The 18,366-nt window shown below is 24.4% G+C and overlaps 5 protein-coding genes across 5 annotated transcripts; 3 read left to right on the forward strand and 2 right to left on the reverse strand.

The window, feature by feature from the left end:
- Positions 1 to 165: 165 nt before the first annotated feature.
- On the reverse strand, positions 166 to 2,984 carry PCHAS_0403500 (inner membrane complex protein 1a, putative; the record flags this gene model as incomplete). Its single annotated transcript, XM_016799959.1, has 5 exons — positions 166 to 1,103; positions 1,232 to 2,067; positions 2,190 to 2,404; positions 2,493 to 2,642; positions 2,733 to 2,984. 5 exons carry the CDS (start codon positions 2,982 to 2,984, stop codon positions 166 to 168), a joined length of 2,391 nt encoding a protein of 796 aa, XP_016653264.1.
- Positions 2,985 to 5,383: 2,399 nt separating this feature from the next.
- On the forward strand, positions 5,384 to 6,901 carry PCHAS_0403600 (inner membrane complex protein 1e, putative; the record flags this gene model as incomplete). The annotated part of the gene is made up of 1 exon (XM_737747.1): positions 5,384 to 6,901. The coding sequence occupies one exon, from the start codon at positions 5,384 to 5,386 to the stop codon at positions 6,899 to 6,901; it is 1,518 nt and encodes a 505-aa protein (XP_742840.1).
- Positions 6,902 to 8,583: 1,682 nt separating this feature from the next.
- Positions 8,584 to 10,173, reverse strand: PCHAS_0403700 (EH domain-containing protein, putative; the record flags this gene model as incomplete). The annotated part of the gene is made up of 1 exon (XM_734170.2): positions 8,584 to 10,173. The coding sequence occupies one exon, from the start codon at positions 10,171 to 10,173 to the stop codon at positions 8,584 to 8,586; it is 1,590 nt and encodes a 529-aa protein (XP_739263.2).
- Positions 10,174 to 13,042: 2,869 nt separating this feature from the next.
- Positions 13,043 to 16,711, forward strand: PCHAS_0403800 (conserved Plasmodium protein, unknown function; the record flags this gene model as incomplete). The annotated part of the gene is made up of 1 exon (XM_739781.2): positions 13,043 to 16,711. The coding sequence occupies one exon, from the start codon at positions 13,043 to 13,045 to the stop codon at positions 16,709 to 16,711; it is 3,669 nt and encodes a 1,222-aa protein (XP_744874.2).
- A 1,153-nt stretch (positions 16,712 to 17,864) lies between these two features.
- Positions 17,865 to 18,352, forward strand: PCHAS_0403900 (60S ribosomal protein L44, putative; the record flags this gene model as incomplete). Its single annotated transcript, XM_731209.1, has 2 exons — positions 17,865 to 18,077; positions 18,254 to 18,352. The coding sequence occupies 2 exons, from the start codon at positions 17,865 to 17,867 to the stop codon at positions 18,350 to 18,352; spliced, it is 312 nt and encodes a 103-aa protein (XP_736302.1).
- Positions 18,353 to 18,366: the final 14 nt, after the last annotated feature.

The raw sequence follows: 18,366 nt of genomic DNA on the forward strand, positions 1-18,366 counted from the left end.
CAATAAACATAGGCTAATTCAAGTCCAACCATACAATTAAACATTCTACATATTTCACAATGTTGTAATGTTAGAAATGGGCAAGCATATTTATAAAAATGTTTAATAGTACAATCAATTTTAAGTAACATATTTTTATTTTGTAAATTTGAAAATTCATTTACCTTAACCACAAAAACAATTACAACATTGGTCTTCAGAATGGTCACACTTTTTTTTTTCTGAACTGTTCATATATTTTTCATTAATAAATTCAGTGTTAAAATTGGAATGAAAATTATTTTTATTATATTTGTCTTGTACATATTTATTATTTTCTTCATGAGCATTTTTCATAATTATTCGATTGTAACAATTTTCTATATTTTTTATATTTTCGGGTTTAAATGGGGACATAATTTGATGTGCTGATTTTAAAAAATCTTTGTTTTGCATTAAATCTGTTGTAAAACTATTTCTATTTTGTAAATTTATATTAGAATGTACACTTGCATTTACAAAATTATAATTATAAAGTTCATGTGTTCTCAATGTATCTGTAGATATCCATTTGTTTTGTAAATATGTCATAGCAAGTGGATGATTTGGGGTTAAACATGCAATCGGATCTTCCTCTAAATTCTTTTGATAGTTTATATCATTTTCATTCATAAAATTATTAAAACCTTCTATATTATAAACCATACCATCTTCCATAAAAGAAGTACCACTCCCTTCGTTCGTCTTGCAAAACACGGTGCCTCTAATATCCACTTCGTTTACATTCATTTTACTTTCAGACGCGCACACATCTTCCCGTACTTCTTCAACTTCTACCTTTTCACCTTCTTCTTCATTCGCCGCATTCTCTGCATTTTCAGACGTTCCTACATTTTTCTCATCCTCACTTCTGCCCTCTGTTGCTTCAAAAATGTTTTCCTTTCCATTTTCCTTTTCATTTTCATTCCCACTTTCGTCTTCGCTTTTTTTTGATTCCATTTTATCCACCTCACAACTCACAAAATTGTCCCTTTCAATTTCTCTCTCCTCTGTTTCTTTTCCTTCGCTCGAGTTTTTGGACTCCTCCTTCGTTTCGACAACATTTTCATAGGCCCTAGACTCAGCTAAAAAAAAAAAAAAAAAAAAAATATATAACACTTTGATAATGTCACATGTATATACCAAAGGTAGTGATCTTAAAAATGTTTACAAACATTTAACATCTTTCCATTTTCAACATTTTTGCACTTACTTCTATAATAAGGATATAAATGCCCATACTCCTTTTTCTTTTGTTCAGCTAAATGAGCGTTGACTCTAATCCACATTGCATGAACATCATCTTGTGGTAACTCATTCGGATTAATAGCACATGCTCTCTCCATAAACTTAGTATGTTTAATTTCTATATCACAAGGTACTGGTTTAATTATGTCTTGTATTTTTAAATATGGTCTCTCTTTAATACAATCAACTTGATATACATCAGAGATCCATTTTATTTTTGGTATGATTTTTCTCCTGACTGGTACAGGTACAAATGTATCTCGAAATTTTAGTACAGGCACATCTACATTAACAACTATAGGTTTTGGAACCATATATGGTATTGGAACATCAACAGAAATTGGTACATGCTTTTGTACTTCTATATTTTTAACAATCTTTGGTTTAAATACTTGTTCAATTCTAGGAGTCGGTATAATTGAATTACCATTTTCATTTATTTTAACTGTTTCTATATTATCAGCCCTATCGAAATTTGAATTTCTATTCGAATTTATAACCATTCCAGATTCATTCATTGATCTTGTAAACATATATGGATATATTTGTTGAACACCTGTACATATATCTTCTTGATTTATCATCATATTTTTTCCAATAATTGTACTTACATCATTATCTATAGATACATTTCTAACAAGCCTCGTATCCTTTTTATTATATTCTTCTTCATTCTCTACACTCTTCTTCTCAATTTGGGAATTTTCACTTCTTTCTTCTGCCTCCTTATCTGCTATGTTTTCTTCCCCATCCTTTTCATCTTTCTCAGTCTTGTCATCCTTGCTCGCTTTGGGCACGTACCTAAAACGGGATAAAAAATAGAGTTATGAATTGTGAAATATAAAAATGAAAGTAGCAAATCGAACCAGTTACTACATGACAAATTCGCATGCATCTATTATTTTTCCTTTTTTTCGACATACTTTATCACATATTCCACGGTCTCCACTTCCTGAAACCGCTTAACCTCCTTAACTTCAGGAACCTCAACAAACTTTTCAACATATTTTTTTTCTATAATTGGGCGTTTTATAATATTCTCTTTAATTTCAACCTTCGGAGCATATTTATATACATATTGTATTCTCGGGACGTCTACAATTTTGTCAATAAATTTTACTTCTGGGACTTCTACAACCTAACACAAGAAAGATCAAAACAAAAAGTTTGGAAAAACTAAGACATTTAAAACTCATGTGTATTGGGAATACTTTCGGCAGATTTACCTTCTCAACAAACTTAGAGTAATATTTTGGAACCTCTCTAATTTTACTTTCATATGTTATTTTTGGCACAATTGTTTCTATTGTTCTAACAAAAGGGACTTCTACAGTTTTTGTTACAATATCAACAGGTTGATAAGCTGTTATAGCCACCTTTGAAAATTAAGAAGAAAAAAAAAATTTTTTTTACTCTTTCAAATGTATACATATGTAGATAATTATTTTACATATGAAATGACTTACATATTCTCTTTCTGTGTGCTGACTAATTTCCACAGATTTTGACATATCTGGTTTCCCCTCTATAATGTTTTGTAATTCGTTCGTACTTGTCCTCATGCTTTTTATTTCCTTCATACTTGTCATCATGCTTTTTAATTCTTTCTTATTTGCCCTCATGTTTTTTTCATAAATAAAATCATTTTCATCCTGTTTATTATCTTCCTCCGGATCATCATGGCAACAATTACTATTTATTTTACATGCATCGAACATTTTAAATAAATGGAAAACAGTAAAGAAATGCAAAACTCGAGCTTAAATGGGTTAGACTATTTAGCTATGCTCAACAATTTTCACCTGCTCAGTTAGTTGCCTACTTTGAATAAAAGAGACGTTGCTTTAGTGACGACGCAGTTTTAGTGATGACACAGTCTTAATATGCAATTTTTATTTTGGTATTATTTATAAAATGTATGTAACATAAATTTTAGAAAAAAACATAACTAAAATAATCAGATAAAATGTACACGCAAAATTGTCTTCATTGTTTAATTACCATCGCTTAAAACCATCAAAATTGAGAATCTTTATCTCGAATTATTTTACTATCTATTTATTGTTTTTTTTTATTTATCTTTTATTATATTGGATACTTAAAAACTTAGACAATAAATTACAGTGTGTGCAACATTTTTTTTTTTACCATTCATATTAAAGATTAATTCTGTTGTAGAATAGGAAATAGGATGACTAATATTTCTATACCCTTTTTAATTCGAACATATATCAAACTAAACTAATGAACATACCAAGTAGGCATATTTAAAATATTTCTATATGATCTAGCTAATTATATAAAACCCCAATCCGTTTTTCAATAAATAAAAATTAACAATAGATAGGATCATGAAAGTTACTGTTATATATATTATGTCTTTTATTCATATTCAATACAATGCATAGAATATTAATTTATAAGCTATCCCTTTATATGAATGTATACCATTTTTTTTATGAAATAGACAAGTAGGAGGGGAAATAATAACCAACCCAAATGCAATAATGTGCATTTTTACATACATATATTTGATCTTAAAATTTTAAAAAAGTATAACCACACATTATTCATTACTAAAAATATATGACCATATAATTATAAATATCTCTATATCATATTTTATTAATTATCCTTTGCCTAAAAGGTATACAATTTTTTTCGCTTCAAACGAAATTTCACACCTTTATAAAAATAGAATAAATTATTACAAGAATTTTAGACCAATCTAAAAGTGTTTATTTTATATATTTGCAATTTCTTTTTATATCATAATTTCCAACTCTTTAACTCTTGACACATTACAAATTCAGGGGAGGAAAAAAAATTATACTTCCCCCCAAAATGTTTATTTATTTCATTAACACATTTTATTCTTTTTTTTCGTTTTTAATCTTATCAAAATTAATGTTTAATTTTATATGTTAGTCAATTATTAAAAAAAAAAGAAATTACACATTCATTTAACGATTTTTGAAATATACTAATCAATACTAAAGAAATAAAAATCAGTGTGCAACAACATATTTAAACAAATAATAATTTCCAACCCAATTAATAAAATTTACACACATTTTTAATTTAACATATTTTTTATTCTACTACTATTATTATCATTATTATTATATGGGTTTATCCTAAAATCCATTTACTTGCTTAAATTCAAATTTGACACTATAAATATAAACTTAAAATACTCACTTTTTTTTATTTTAAACAAATTCTATATTATTTATGTATTAAGTATAAAAAAACCAAAAACTCGGACACAAAAAAAATATGAACGGCAAGGTAAAAAAAAAAATATATTAATTTTATTTCCCTATTTTACTAATTTTTATGCACACACAATTATTTTGTGCATGATTCTACAAAATTACGACATGTTTTTTTTTTTTTATAAAGTTAAATTTTATATATACACTCAAAAAAAAATATATATTTCTCATTAATAAACAAAATATACGTATATATGTGAATAAACACACTATACATATATATATTATATAGTACATTTATTATAAATAAGTGTAATAAGCATAAATTAACTTAGTTTCATTGAACTTCAATATATATTTAAATTATTTTAAAAAAAATTTAATTTGACTCTTGTAATTTGTTTGTTTAAGTGTTTTTTTTTCTTTTTGTTTTTTTTATAACCTGTCTACATATTTACACGAAAAAAATATATAAATATATGATATATATATATATTTTTTCTGTTCTTTCTATAATATGTTTTAATAGACTTTAATAACTTATCATATAGTATGGGTTTTAATTTCGTGTCCGTTTGTCTAGTTTAAGCTTGAACATTATAAATAATATATTTTTTTTTTATTTCTTTTATATTGTTTGTATATATTTATTATTTTACACATAAAATAAATAATATAAAAGTATATAATTTATACAGAGACCCATTTCCCATACAATTTATTTTTTATAATTTTGTTCAAATTATTCGCCAATCATATTTCATTTGATATAATCTTATTTTGTGCCATTCCGAATTATTTACTCCTTGCACACTTTTTGTCAAATTAATAATTCATCCTTTATTTAAGGCCTGGGTAAATCTAGCCAAAAAAAAAAATTTCTTAATTTTCCATACAAAATGAAGAGCAATTGTGGAGAGGGATCCACATATAAAAATCAAGGATATAAATTTTGTGAAACTAGCAACTGTGCCACTAAATGTGTAGATCAAGATGGTCAGCAATACAATGCAATAGACAATATATTTTTAAAAGAATCGAGTAATGGCAATGAAAATAATTATTTAGACAAAATCCCAGAAAATGCAAAAATGTTAAAACCGCTAGTTCAAGAAAAAATCATTGAAGTAATGAAACCAGAAATCGAAGAAAAAATTATAGAAGTTCCACAAGTTCAATATATAGAAAAATTAGTAGAAGTACCCCATGTTATTTTACAAGAAAAACTTATACATGTACCTAAACCAGTTATACATGAAAGAATTAAAAAATGTCCAAAAACCATATTTCAAGAAAAAATTGTTGAAGTACCTCAAATAAAAATCGTTGACAAAATAATAGAAGTACCACAATATGTATATCAAGAAAAAATAATACAAGTACCAAAAGTAATGGTACAGGAACGAATTATACCAGTACCAAAAAAAGTAATAAAAGAAAAAATCGTTGAAATACCTCAAATTGAATTAAAAAATATTAATATAGAAAAAATTGAAGAAGTACCTGAATATATTCCAGAAGTTGTTAAAAGAGATGTTCCATATACACAAATTATAGATAGACCATTTCATGTGGAAAAAATTGTAGAAGTACCACATGTACAACATATTTATAGAAATATAGTTTCACCACAATATAGACATATTCCAAAACCTGTTGAAGTACCCATGGCACATTATAGAACTTTTCCTGTTGAAAAATTGGTAGATAGAAATGTACCTGTTCCAGTTGAAATTCAAATTGTCCAAGAATTTCTATGTCCTAAAATTGAAGCAAGATATAAAGAAATACCTGTACCTGTTCATGTTCAACGTATTATAGAGCATCCTATACCAAAAGATGCTATGAATAATCCACTCTTATTACCTTTATATTACCAAGAAGACAATTTTAATATTTCAAAAAATGGTAATGCAAATGGTAGCAATACATCCCAAAACAATAAAAGCTGTTTTATGTTCAATTGGAATAAAAATAATAACCAAAAAACTTTGAAAGGTAGAAGCAACTCCGTCGAATTATTATTACATAATGATAATAAAAATAATGAATTTTTTAACATAAATGAAGCTAATATGAATCCAAACATAAATTTTAAAAATTCTATTAATCAGTTTAGTGGCAATCAATTCAGAGACATAAATAACATACCTATGGATGCTAATATTATGAACATGCATGCTTTAGGACCTTGCCAATCCATAAATCCAATTGGTAACAGTAACAACCAATACAACTTCATTAACAATCCTGCAACCATGAATTATTCATCACCAAATTTTAATAACCAAATATCATATGATGCAAATGCCAGTTTAAAAATTAGTAACTCAATGAATTACCCAATGGCAAACATTTCATTAACAAAACCCTATCCAGTTGTTTCTCCCATTGTACCTCCCGTTTTAAACGAGTAACTGTGGCTTCGAAAGTTGGCTTCGGTTTTTGTGCAAGAAATTAATAAATTAAAGAAATTACCAATTAAAAAAAATTAGAAAATAAAAAAAATTAGAAAATAAAAAAAATTAGCGAAATTCGCAAAATTAAATAGATCAAATTAAAAGGCAAAACTCGAGTACAATGAGCGTCTTTTGTCCAACTCCATCGACAAATTGTTTTTTTAAAATATGCACACATGCATATATAGCTACATACACATTTTATATGTATACAATATGTCGTATACATTTATTGCATTCATCTGCTTATCAGAATAATTCAAATTGTCTTATCAAATAAAAAATTGTTGAAATTTTTTTTGTTGTTTTACTTTGACAAGCCACGGCGAAACCACCTAATTGTGTGCATTACGCATGTATGCACAACTTTCTATGTTTTGCTTATTTTGCTTAAATAGTCAAATTTATTCACTTTGAAGCTTTGATATTTCAGCTGGTGCTGTAATTGTATCCTCAATGAACATTCTTTTTTTTCACACATGTGTTTATCTACTTATTTTGCCCACAAATGTTTTCTTGTTATATTTGCATTTTTGCAATATATTTTTTTTTTAACATTTTTATTGCTTCATTGATAACTATATACTATTAATATATTTTTACTGTTATTATAAACTCACTACGTTTTTTTATTTTAATAATTTAAAAAAACAGACCAAAAAATTATGCACAGTCAGAACATTATCGTTGCATTCCCTTTTCTACATTTATTAAGTGTGTGCAATTATCTATAGCATTACAAGTGTCATACTTTCTGTGTTATTAAAATTGTTGCAATTGTATGTATAAAGAAAGGATGACGATAATATAGGTCTAACCAATCGTTCGTAATGCTGTTGGTACGGCAAAAATAATGATGGTTAAAAATAGCTAGATAGCTAAAATGTATAAACTTTAGGCCTTTTAAAAAAAAAAAAAAAAACTTAAAGCTACACACTTTTTATAGCATACACATTACCTTGCTATGTCAGGAAAAAGATGTTAATTTCCTGGTTTCCATACAAAATATTGCATATGGTGATATAGCATAAGTCGTTATTGCTATCTTATTTCCGTGTCGAAGTAAAAAAAAGAAAATTACTTTTACAAATCAATTTATTTAGTTGTATTACACATAAAGAACAAAAAAATAAAAATATATATGTAATATCGAAAAGAAACAAAGTAGAACAACATCAGAATATAAAAAGTATAAAATGCACACATATGCGTGTTATATGTACGCACCGAACTAATGTATAAAAAGGGGTTAAAAATTTCAGGCAAGCTTAAAATATTAAAAATTTATGGAATATATAATATTAAAACATAAATATGTAATTTTTTAAAAATTCAACAAATATTTATTATTATGTATTTAAAAAATATAAAGTCAAATTGTATGCGAAATATGTATACGTAAAAAAAAAAAATGCAACATATATATTACATATATGGAAATATTATATATGGAAAAATATATACAAAATTAACCAGGAAAAATATGGTAGTATATATAATTTACACTTCCCTTATCCAAATCAATTTATAGCCCCTTGTTTATTACCAAGGCTAATTATGCATTTGTGCATAAAGTACATAAGTTAAACGTATTTTTCCACATAAAAAATTAAATTTTCATTTTTATTTGTAACTCCCGTTTAGTACTCATGGGAATTTAGCATATCTTTAGGAACTTTGGCGGGTAAATCAAATCCTTCAACTTTCATTTCAATAAAATGTCTAGCTAATGAATACTCGAAAAGATCAAGATATCCATCTTTTGTAATATCAGCTAAATTCCATATTTTATGAAGAACTGAACTTGGTAATTTACTTTTAATTAAATCCGGTTTTACTTGTTCCCCTGATATTTTTCCATAATCATTTGGACCAAGCTTGTAGAAATCGTCGGAATATTTTGAAGTATCTATAGGGCTTAATAAATATTTTTGTTTAACCCATAATGGTATTTCACCAGAAGTTAATTCTAAAAATGGTGTTAATTTATTATCAACAATTGTACCTTCATTAGTTCCAAGCTTTGTCATATCAATGGTAGCAGATTCCTTTGGAATCATTTCTAATAATTGTGGTATATGTACATTTAATACTTTATTTATTTTTTCAATTTTTTTAAGATCTAATTTTGGAATTTTCAACCAATCAATATCATGTAATTTTTCTTTCATAAATTGAACAGGTGGAAAATCACCAAGCGGTAAATTATTTTCCCTTGCAACTTCTTCATATATTTTTTCTAAAGATTTTATTAATCTTCCTTTTATATAATCTTTTCTAAAATAAGGTAATTTCTGTCTTAAATGTGTTAATAAATAAATATGAACTTTTAATGTTCTACAACGTTTTATAAAATCATTTAATCGTATCATAGTTGAATTTCTTGGAATTTTTGAAAGCTCTTTATATAAATCCGAAGCTTCATCTTCAAATATACTTCTATTTTCATCAAACATTAATTTTCGATCCCAAAAAGATCCTATATAAACTCTATTTACTTCAGGTGTATTTATAACAATACCTAAGGACCACATTAATGAACCGTAAACTCTCATTAATTGTTGTGTATTTATAGTATCTGCTTTATTTAAAATAATACGTATTTTAGAATCTTGTCCTTTTATTGCTTGTATACATCTTCGAAATTCATCGGAAATATCTAATTTATGGGCATCAAAAATTAATAAAATTAAGTCAACCCTTTGGGCAAACCAATATATAACTTTTTCAAAGTCATACCCTCGACTTATTTGCTTGATTCCACTTAATACACCAGGGGTATCAATAATTGTTAATGATTTTAATACATCACTATTTGTATTTGAACATTCTAATTTTGATAAAAAGCTATTACCAAAACTTTCTAATTGTGAAAAAGGTTTCGTAATATCACTAACTAACGCATTACCAGGTATTAATTGTTCTTTCTCGCTATACATTACTGCAACAAATTTATCAGTAGTTGGTTCTGGTCCTATTCGCATACCACAATATTCCTTCTCTATTAAATGTTTGATAAATGTTGTTTTTCCTGTTGAATATTGTCCTAGCAATAAAATCATAGGCTTTGATAAGAAGTCACCACTTGTAAGAAGTGGTTTATAAAAATGATAATAATTAAATTCATTTTCTAATTCTAAAATATATGTTTTATATAATGAATACAATCCCTCTAATACATTGTCATAGACAACTGTTTCTTCGTCGGTTCGGTATAACAGCTTCTTCATTATTTCAAATATGTATATATGTATGTATATAATTAACTGTTGTATATAATTATTCTGTACGTGACTTATCTATTTATGTATGTACATAAAATTTTAATTTCTATAATACAAATAATTATCTTTCACTCTGTTATTATCAGTTTTTTTTTCCACCATTCTATACAACTTATTAAAAAAAATAAAATAATTTTCCTAGACACATACATAAATATAATCAGTCCCAAAGCGTTCTCAATTAAGAAGGGGAAATAAAACTAGTCCTGTGATATATGCGAAAATTCTTCAAACAGTTTGCCAAATCTGGGCACGTATAATATCATGAATACATAAAAATTGTATATGTATGATAAAGCAGCTTTGGGATAATATATATATTTTAGTAAAAATATAGCTATATTTTTTTTTTTTTTTTTTTTTTTTTTTTAAAAAATTGTATATCCTGTTAAAACTATTACGAAACAATGTAAAATATTTTGTGATATTAAAAAAGTTCTTTCTTTTTATATATTTTCATTTAAAGATTTTTTAAAATATATATGTATTATAACTTTTGAAATGTAAAATTCTTCACTAACTATACAAATATACAAATTTTATAAAATAAAAACAATAAATAAAAATTAATTTTACTACTACTATTATACTTATACACTAAAATAAAAATATTATTCATAAATATCCAATTATATATATAAATATACGAATACTATAAAATAAGTAAAATTCTAAATATATAGAGAATTTTTTACTACTATATTGTTATTAATAATAAAGCAATTTTTTATTTTTTCGTATGATATATTTAATAAGTATAATAATATATATTATGCATATATTTATAGGTTGCTGGGCAGTACATAACTCATATATTTTTACCTTCATTGCCGTATGTAAAAATATATTTTACAGAGGAGCGAATTATAATGTTTATTCATATATATATTTTATTATATTATACATATTTTATTATATTATACATATTATATTATTATTTTTGCGTGCTATTTTAATCGCCCATGGTCAAAAATTGCACAGGTTAATACATTTCGTAAACAGCCTAGCAATTCGAATTGTATTAAAAAATATATAAATTATATAATGCATAATATGTATATAAAAATTATTACACTATTTCTTGGCAAAATTCATTATTTAAAAAGGATGTTATGCCTTTTAAAATTTGCAATTCCAATGATTTAAAAAAATTTGCATAATATATAAAAATATTAGAGTAAAAAATGTTTTATTGAATTTTTCCAAAGTTTAATTTTGCTATAAAAATGAAAAAATATAAATTATGTAACTGCTTTATTTTTTTGTACTTTTCCAACAATTTTCCCAATTATATACAAACAAGTCCACAAAAATAAAGAATAAAACTTTTGCTGAATTAGAGCGAATAAATATTTTTGTAAAACCATATAACACAAACTGTACTTAATCATTCTTGTTTTATCAAAACACGCAACATTATTATTTTTAAAAATTATGTTTTTACTTAAAGTAACAAAATTAACTATTTTCCATTTTGAATTAAAAAAAATGACATTAAAAGAGTGTGCTACCTTTCTAAATAAAAATAAATATTTTTTAATAAATTATAATACACACATATTATATATTTTCATAACAATTAAAACCCAATGCTTTATAAAAAAATTATTATTTATTAAAAGCCACAATTGGTGATATTCTTTTTATTTGTTTATGTACATAAAACCGGATTTTATTTCCGCATTTTACGGAGACAGCATAATTCTTACACCTTTCCATAGTACTCGGCACTCTTTTAAATAGTATGCAATCGTATGTGATCGTATGTGGTCGTATCTTTCCCTTTCTCTGCCCTCCTATGCCTTCCTTAAATACGTTTGTTCATAAGCATGGTCGGCTAAACCATTTTACTCCCAATCATATGTACTTTTCCACACCATATTAAAAGAGATAAATTGTGCATACAAATTGGAAAGGCTACATATGCTGCTATCCTTGTTTTACTTCCTTACATAAAACTTTTAAACATAAACAAATGATTGTACTAAATTAAATAAAAGACTATCTAAATTTTAAAATAAATTAAATAAGGTATACATTGTTCATTCCATTTACATTAACATAGCTAAGTATAGCACAACAAATGTGTGTGCAAATATTTTCCCTTTAATATAAAAAATAAAATTATATGCTCTCACAAATTGTAGTAGAACAAATAAAATTACTAACACACAAAATGCGGGATAATAAAATGGCGTTCTTTATAATATTATTAACAATTTGGATAATGCCAAAAAACGGATGAAAAAAAATATAAAGAATTTTTAATATACCTATAAGTTTGTCCTTCCCCTTTTTTTTATTTTTCAATTTTTTATCTCCTATATTGCATAGTGAAAATAATGAAAATTGTGAAAATTGTGAAAACAAGGTATGCATGCCAAACTACTGTACAAAGTAAAACAACTGGAAATGTTCCCTTTGATAGACTTTTTTTTTGTTTTTTTAAATTTGATGAGCACACATAAATATAATTTTGTGCACATTTCTGTTTGCTTTTAATTTAAATAATTATTTTTTAACAATTATCTATAAATAAATAAATAAATAAATAAATAAATAAATTTTTTATGCATATTTTATTGCTATATTTTTTCAAATAAATTTAAGTCATATATTAAGGATATAGGGTACATATGCCCATATAAAAAATGTGAAAAAAAAAAAAAAATATTTCGAACTTTTTTAAGATCATGCCTCTTGGATGGAAATTGAAATAAGCAAGTTCACTTTCTATTTTAACAAAATTACAATCTAAAATTGAAAAGAAAAAAAACAGAGACAACAAGGGCATACTAAATAAAATGACATAAATATGCAAAAGTTTTCGAAATATGCTTGCAACAAGATTGTTAATATTGGTAATACAAAAGGGAAACAAATAATTAACATATATGTTCATAATATTATTTTAGGCTACTATTTAATACAAAATAATTATTACACAAAATGGAAATATGCTATAGTTCATTTCAAAAATTTTAATCTTCTTAAAGATTATATGAACGAAAGGGATGCTCCCCATACTTTTACAAATCAGATAGAGCATCAAAAAGGGAAACATACTACTAATAAACAAAGCATCTTCTATAACAAAGAAAGTAGAACCTATGATATCATTGTCAATCCTGTTATATATTCACAATTAAAAAATGTTTTACGTATAATCCACAAAACAAATAATTCAATTTTACAAAACATTTTAACAAAATATAAAAATGTAATACCATTATACCCTGATCAAATAATTAAAAGTAATATATCCATACATAAAAATGAATATTTGTTTTATCTACAAATCCCAAATAAATATATAAATATAATTTTACCTGACATACGGCTACAATTTAAAAAAGAAAATACATCGGAACTATTTAAGCAAATTAATAATCTAGACATTTATGCTTTGATATCATTTTTTCATATTCACACTAATGCTATCAAAAATGTGACCAATACACCAACCAATTATGATAGCACTGATGGGGGGGAGGCCTATGGGCTCATTTCTGCTTCCCTCTCTGATGATATGACAAATTTTATTTTAAATAATTTGTGTGTACAAATAGATAAAATTTTCTCAAACTTTAAAAGCAAAGAAACAACCACAACAATGAACAAATTAGATTTTCATAAAATTTATTTAGACTTATTAGATATGTTAACCATTTTAATAGTCGACATAAATAAAAATATAAAATTTATTGATTTTATTTTAAATACACTACTAAAATCTTTTTATAAATATAAACATCATTATAATTATACATATTCAGTTAATTTGCTAAACACAATAAATCAGATTCTCCCATTTCATATCCATTCATTATATTTGCCTAGCGCACATGAAGAAGACATTTCAAATGATTTTGTAAACAAAATAGAAAATAATTATTTTTATATACAAAAAGAAAATTTTACTTGGAATCATATTAACAAATATTATGCAGAAATATCTTCTACAAACTCAGCTACTGAAATAGAGAATGAAAAAAAAATTATGTTACATTCCCTAAATACAGAATGCTTGAGTAACACATTTGTTCCTTTAAATCAAAGTATTGATAATAATAAATTTTGGGCACAATATTGTATAATACTAGTAACTATTATCGTTAAAAAGATAAAATATGTGACCCATAGAAATGTTTTGACTGATGAACAATATGTGTTGGAAGCAATAAATACACTACTACATATACAAAATAAAAAAGTTCTTAATTTAGATAGTCTCATAGATTCAAAAGCACCATTTTTGAAAGATCTACATATTGATAAATTGGAAAATTCAAAGGGAACGGACATTGATATCCCTAATAAATATGAATGTTCAGAAAAAAAAAATAACTTTTTACTTTTTCTCAACTTTTCTTTTAATATGCTAAAAAATTTAAAGTACAATAATACGTGCTTAAAAGATTTAGCGTCTAAAAACAAAGAGGGAGTAAAAACTTTTTTGAAAATTATTTCATTAATAAGTAATATTAAATATTTATTAACAAGCAATATAAAAAAATGTGCATCCAAAAATTCGATGGAAAATGTAATAACTGCAAATGATCATTTTATAAAAAGACAAAATGAAGATATAAAAAATACAAAAATAATTAATATGATTAAAAAAAATATAAACCTATTTGGTAATGAAATCGTATTAGCGTTTTCAAATTATTATGCAATATCAAAATCTTTTAGTAGTGATTTTTTATCCTGCACAAGTCAGAAAAATATTGCTATGTACATGTCATACATATTTAATGATGCCTATTTTCAGAATAATTCTCAAATAAAAAGTATAATTCTTAATCATTTTTTAAAACATTATAATATTTTAAATTCAAATTTGGAAACGTATAACAAAAAATATATTTATCTACAATATATAACTATTTATAATTTTATAAAACTTTTTCATAATGATATTAATAATACATCACCCGATTTGTATAATACAATACTAAATATATTTATGGAATGTTTCAATAATAATACATGCTATAACCTTAAGAATGGCAAAAATTCCAACGACGTCTCCTACACAAACGAACAAAATAATTATTATTTACACCTTTTGAATAAATTATGTTATGTTTACTTTTTATCAAAAAAATATATCACAAATTTAGAATTTCTTAATCATATAAATCATAATTTTTATTTAACATTTTATTTAATTAACCAATATATTGAAAAAAATATTAACCCACAAGAATATTTTACAAATTTTATTAACAAGTGTGCAAATAAAATCATAATTATATTAACTGTTCATAAATTTTTTAATATTTATTCAGAAGATCTAAATGTGTGTGTTTCAAAACTTATTCAGTTAACTCATGAATATATTACTAAAGAAAACAAAGAAAAGTTTATTTTATATATTATTCCCTTTTTAAAATTGCAAAAATCGTCCACTGACAGTTTGAAGCGTCTCTTAATCGATGCTAACACAAATGTTGGTGAGGAAGTGAATATACAAAAAGACACACCTGAAGAAAGCCAGCTAACTTTTCAAAATTATAATTTAAGCAATTCTAATCAAGGGGATATTTCATGTATAGAATGTGAAAAAAATGAAAGTAACTTATTTAAAGATGATCTAAAAGTGGGTAATAATACCGAAAATGATAACATACATAATGATAGTCTCTTTACAAATAAACAAAATAGCTTAAGTAACATTTTTTTTAATTATTTTAAAGAACATAATTATGCAAACCAAAATGTATATCCAGTCTCACCCATTGAAAACGATTTAATAGAACTAATTGACAATTTAGAAAAAAATAAAAATTTTCAAATAACCAATAGCACTTTATGTCAAATATTAAATGAATATGTAAAGGAAAATAAATTAATTAAAAAGGAAAATGCCATACTAAAAAACAAATTAAATTTCATTGTTCTCAATTTTGAGCAATTTATATCATCATATATAAATAGTATAAGTGGCAATAATAGTACTACATCAATACCTACCAATAATTCGACTATTTTTGATTGTAAAGAGAATATCAATACAATAAACACATTAATTATGAACAAGTCAGGTAAAACAGTAGAAAAAGATATAAATAAAAATAAGATAGGAGAAAAGGATATAATTCAAGAGGAAACAAATTATTATAAATTTGATAGAGATAACGTAAATAAAATAAAAAATGTGTCTACAACCTTACAAATACAATTTGATTATCATTATGTTAATGCTAAAAATGAATATTTTCATGAGTTAAAAAAATATGAATGTAAAAATTATATTAAAGTAAATAATATACTTTTAAATATGTACATGTATAATCCTTATATTTCAGCTAAAAACAATAAAAAAAAATTAATAATTCTACCATATGATACTTATAAAAATATAAAAAAACTTGTTTGTGAGGGAAATGAAGGAGCAAACGTATTTAAACGTTTCCATAATTCAGTATACTTTTTTTTTGATAAATTAATGATTTTTTTTTGTAAAACACGTAATTAAATATGTATAATAAAATCGAAAGAAAAAAATAAAGTAACATTTTTTGGCAATATAGTTGGTATTTCTGTCCACAATGTTGCTACATTTTTAGCGTATTACTTTTCTTTTTTGTTTTTTATTTTTATTATATTTGCTTAAACCATTTAAACTTACATTGTACTTAATTTTATTGTGTGTTTGTAATACTAACATATATACAATATCAAAAAAACTTTTTAAAAACTCATTTTAATTTTCCTTTTTATATGCATATACATTTCCATAATATGCAATTAATTTTTTCCTAATAACTTTTCAATACTTAAATTTACATATTTCCCCTGTCCTATATATAAATATATCACTATTTACTAGTCAGAGAATACAACAAAATAATATATTTCACAGGTCATCAAAATTGCCTACACGCTATTTGCATATATATAAGCATGACATATTGTACCTAATTTTCTAAATGTTACAAGCCATAAATGCAAAAAAATAAAAATATTATTTTAAAAAATTTTTAAGAATATTCTTAAATTTATTTACATTTTAAAAGATGAAAATATTTATGTTTTTGCAACATTTTTTTCTTAGGCATTATATATAGCCATAATAATTTTTTTTGGTATATGCAAATTGCCTTTATGATCCGGAAAAAAATTAAAAGCCCACTTTGGCCTCCAAAGGGGAAAATAAAAGCACAATATTCTTGGCATATTTAAATTGGCATTTTCGCTTATTATGTAATTGCATATATATACATAAATATATTTTACGATTTTTTTATACTGCTAAACATTTATATATTGCCACTATATACAATAATTCTATTATTATATATACCTGAAAAAGCCGAGGATATTTAATAAATACCTTTACCTATTTATAAATAAATATAAGCATAAGATAAATAAAATAATAATACAAATACCAATTAATATACAAAATTTTAACGAATTAAAAATATAAGCATTGCAATATAAATAAAAATATTTTATATATTTTTATTGTTTATGTTTTAAGAAATAATAATAAAACAACATAAATAAAAAAAATACATTAAATTATTATATTATTAAATATAATAAATAAGCCATAGAAATAATAATTATTATTTAATAATTAACATTTTATTAACTTATTAATTGTAATTAAAAATTTATTCAAAATGGTTAATGTTCCAAAAACAAGAAAAACCTATTGCAGTAACAAATGCAAAAAGCATACTATGCATAAAGTCAGCCAATATAAAAAAGGAAAAGAAAGATTGGCATCCTTAGGAAGAAGAAGATACGATATGAAACAAAAAGGTTTTGGAGGTCAAACAAAACCCGTTTTTAAAAAAAAAGCCAAAACGACTAAAAAGATTGTACTTAAATTGGTAAGCAATTATAATAATATTAAAATGTGTATATAGCCAAGTATACAATAAATGTAGCATATCTATCTCATTCTGTATAAAATATATGCCTGCTATTATCCAGCATTTATTCGTTTTGCTATAATTTTTACAAATACATAATTTATATTATATCTATTATTTTTCTTTCATCTTAGGAATGTACAAAATGCAAAAAAAAGAGATTTCAAACCTTGAAGAGATGTAAAACATTCGAAATGGGTGCTGACAAAAAGAAGAAAGGAGCAGTTTACTAAACCTGATATACGAA

Source organism: Plasmodium chabaudi (genome assembly GCF_900002335.3).
Source record: "Plasmodium chabaudi chabaudi strain AS genome assembly, chromosome: 4".
NCBI lineage: Eukaryota > Apicomplexa > Aconoidasida > Haemosporida > Plasmodiidae > Plasmodium > Plasmodium chabaudi.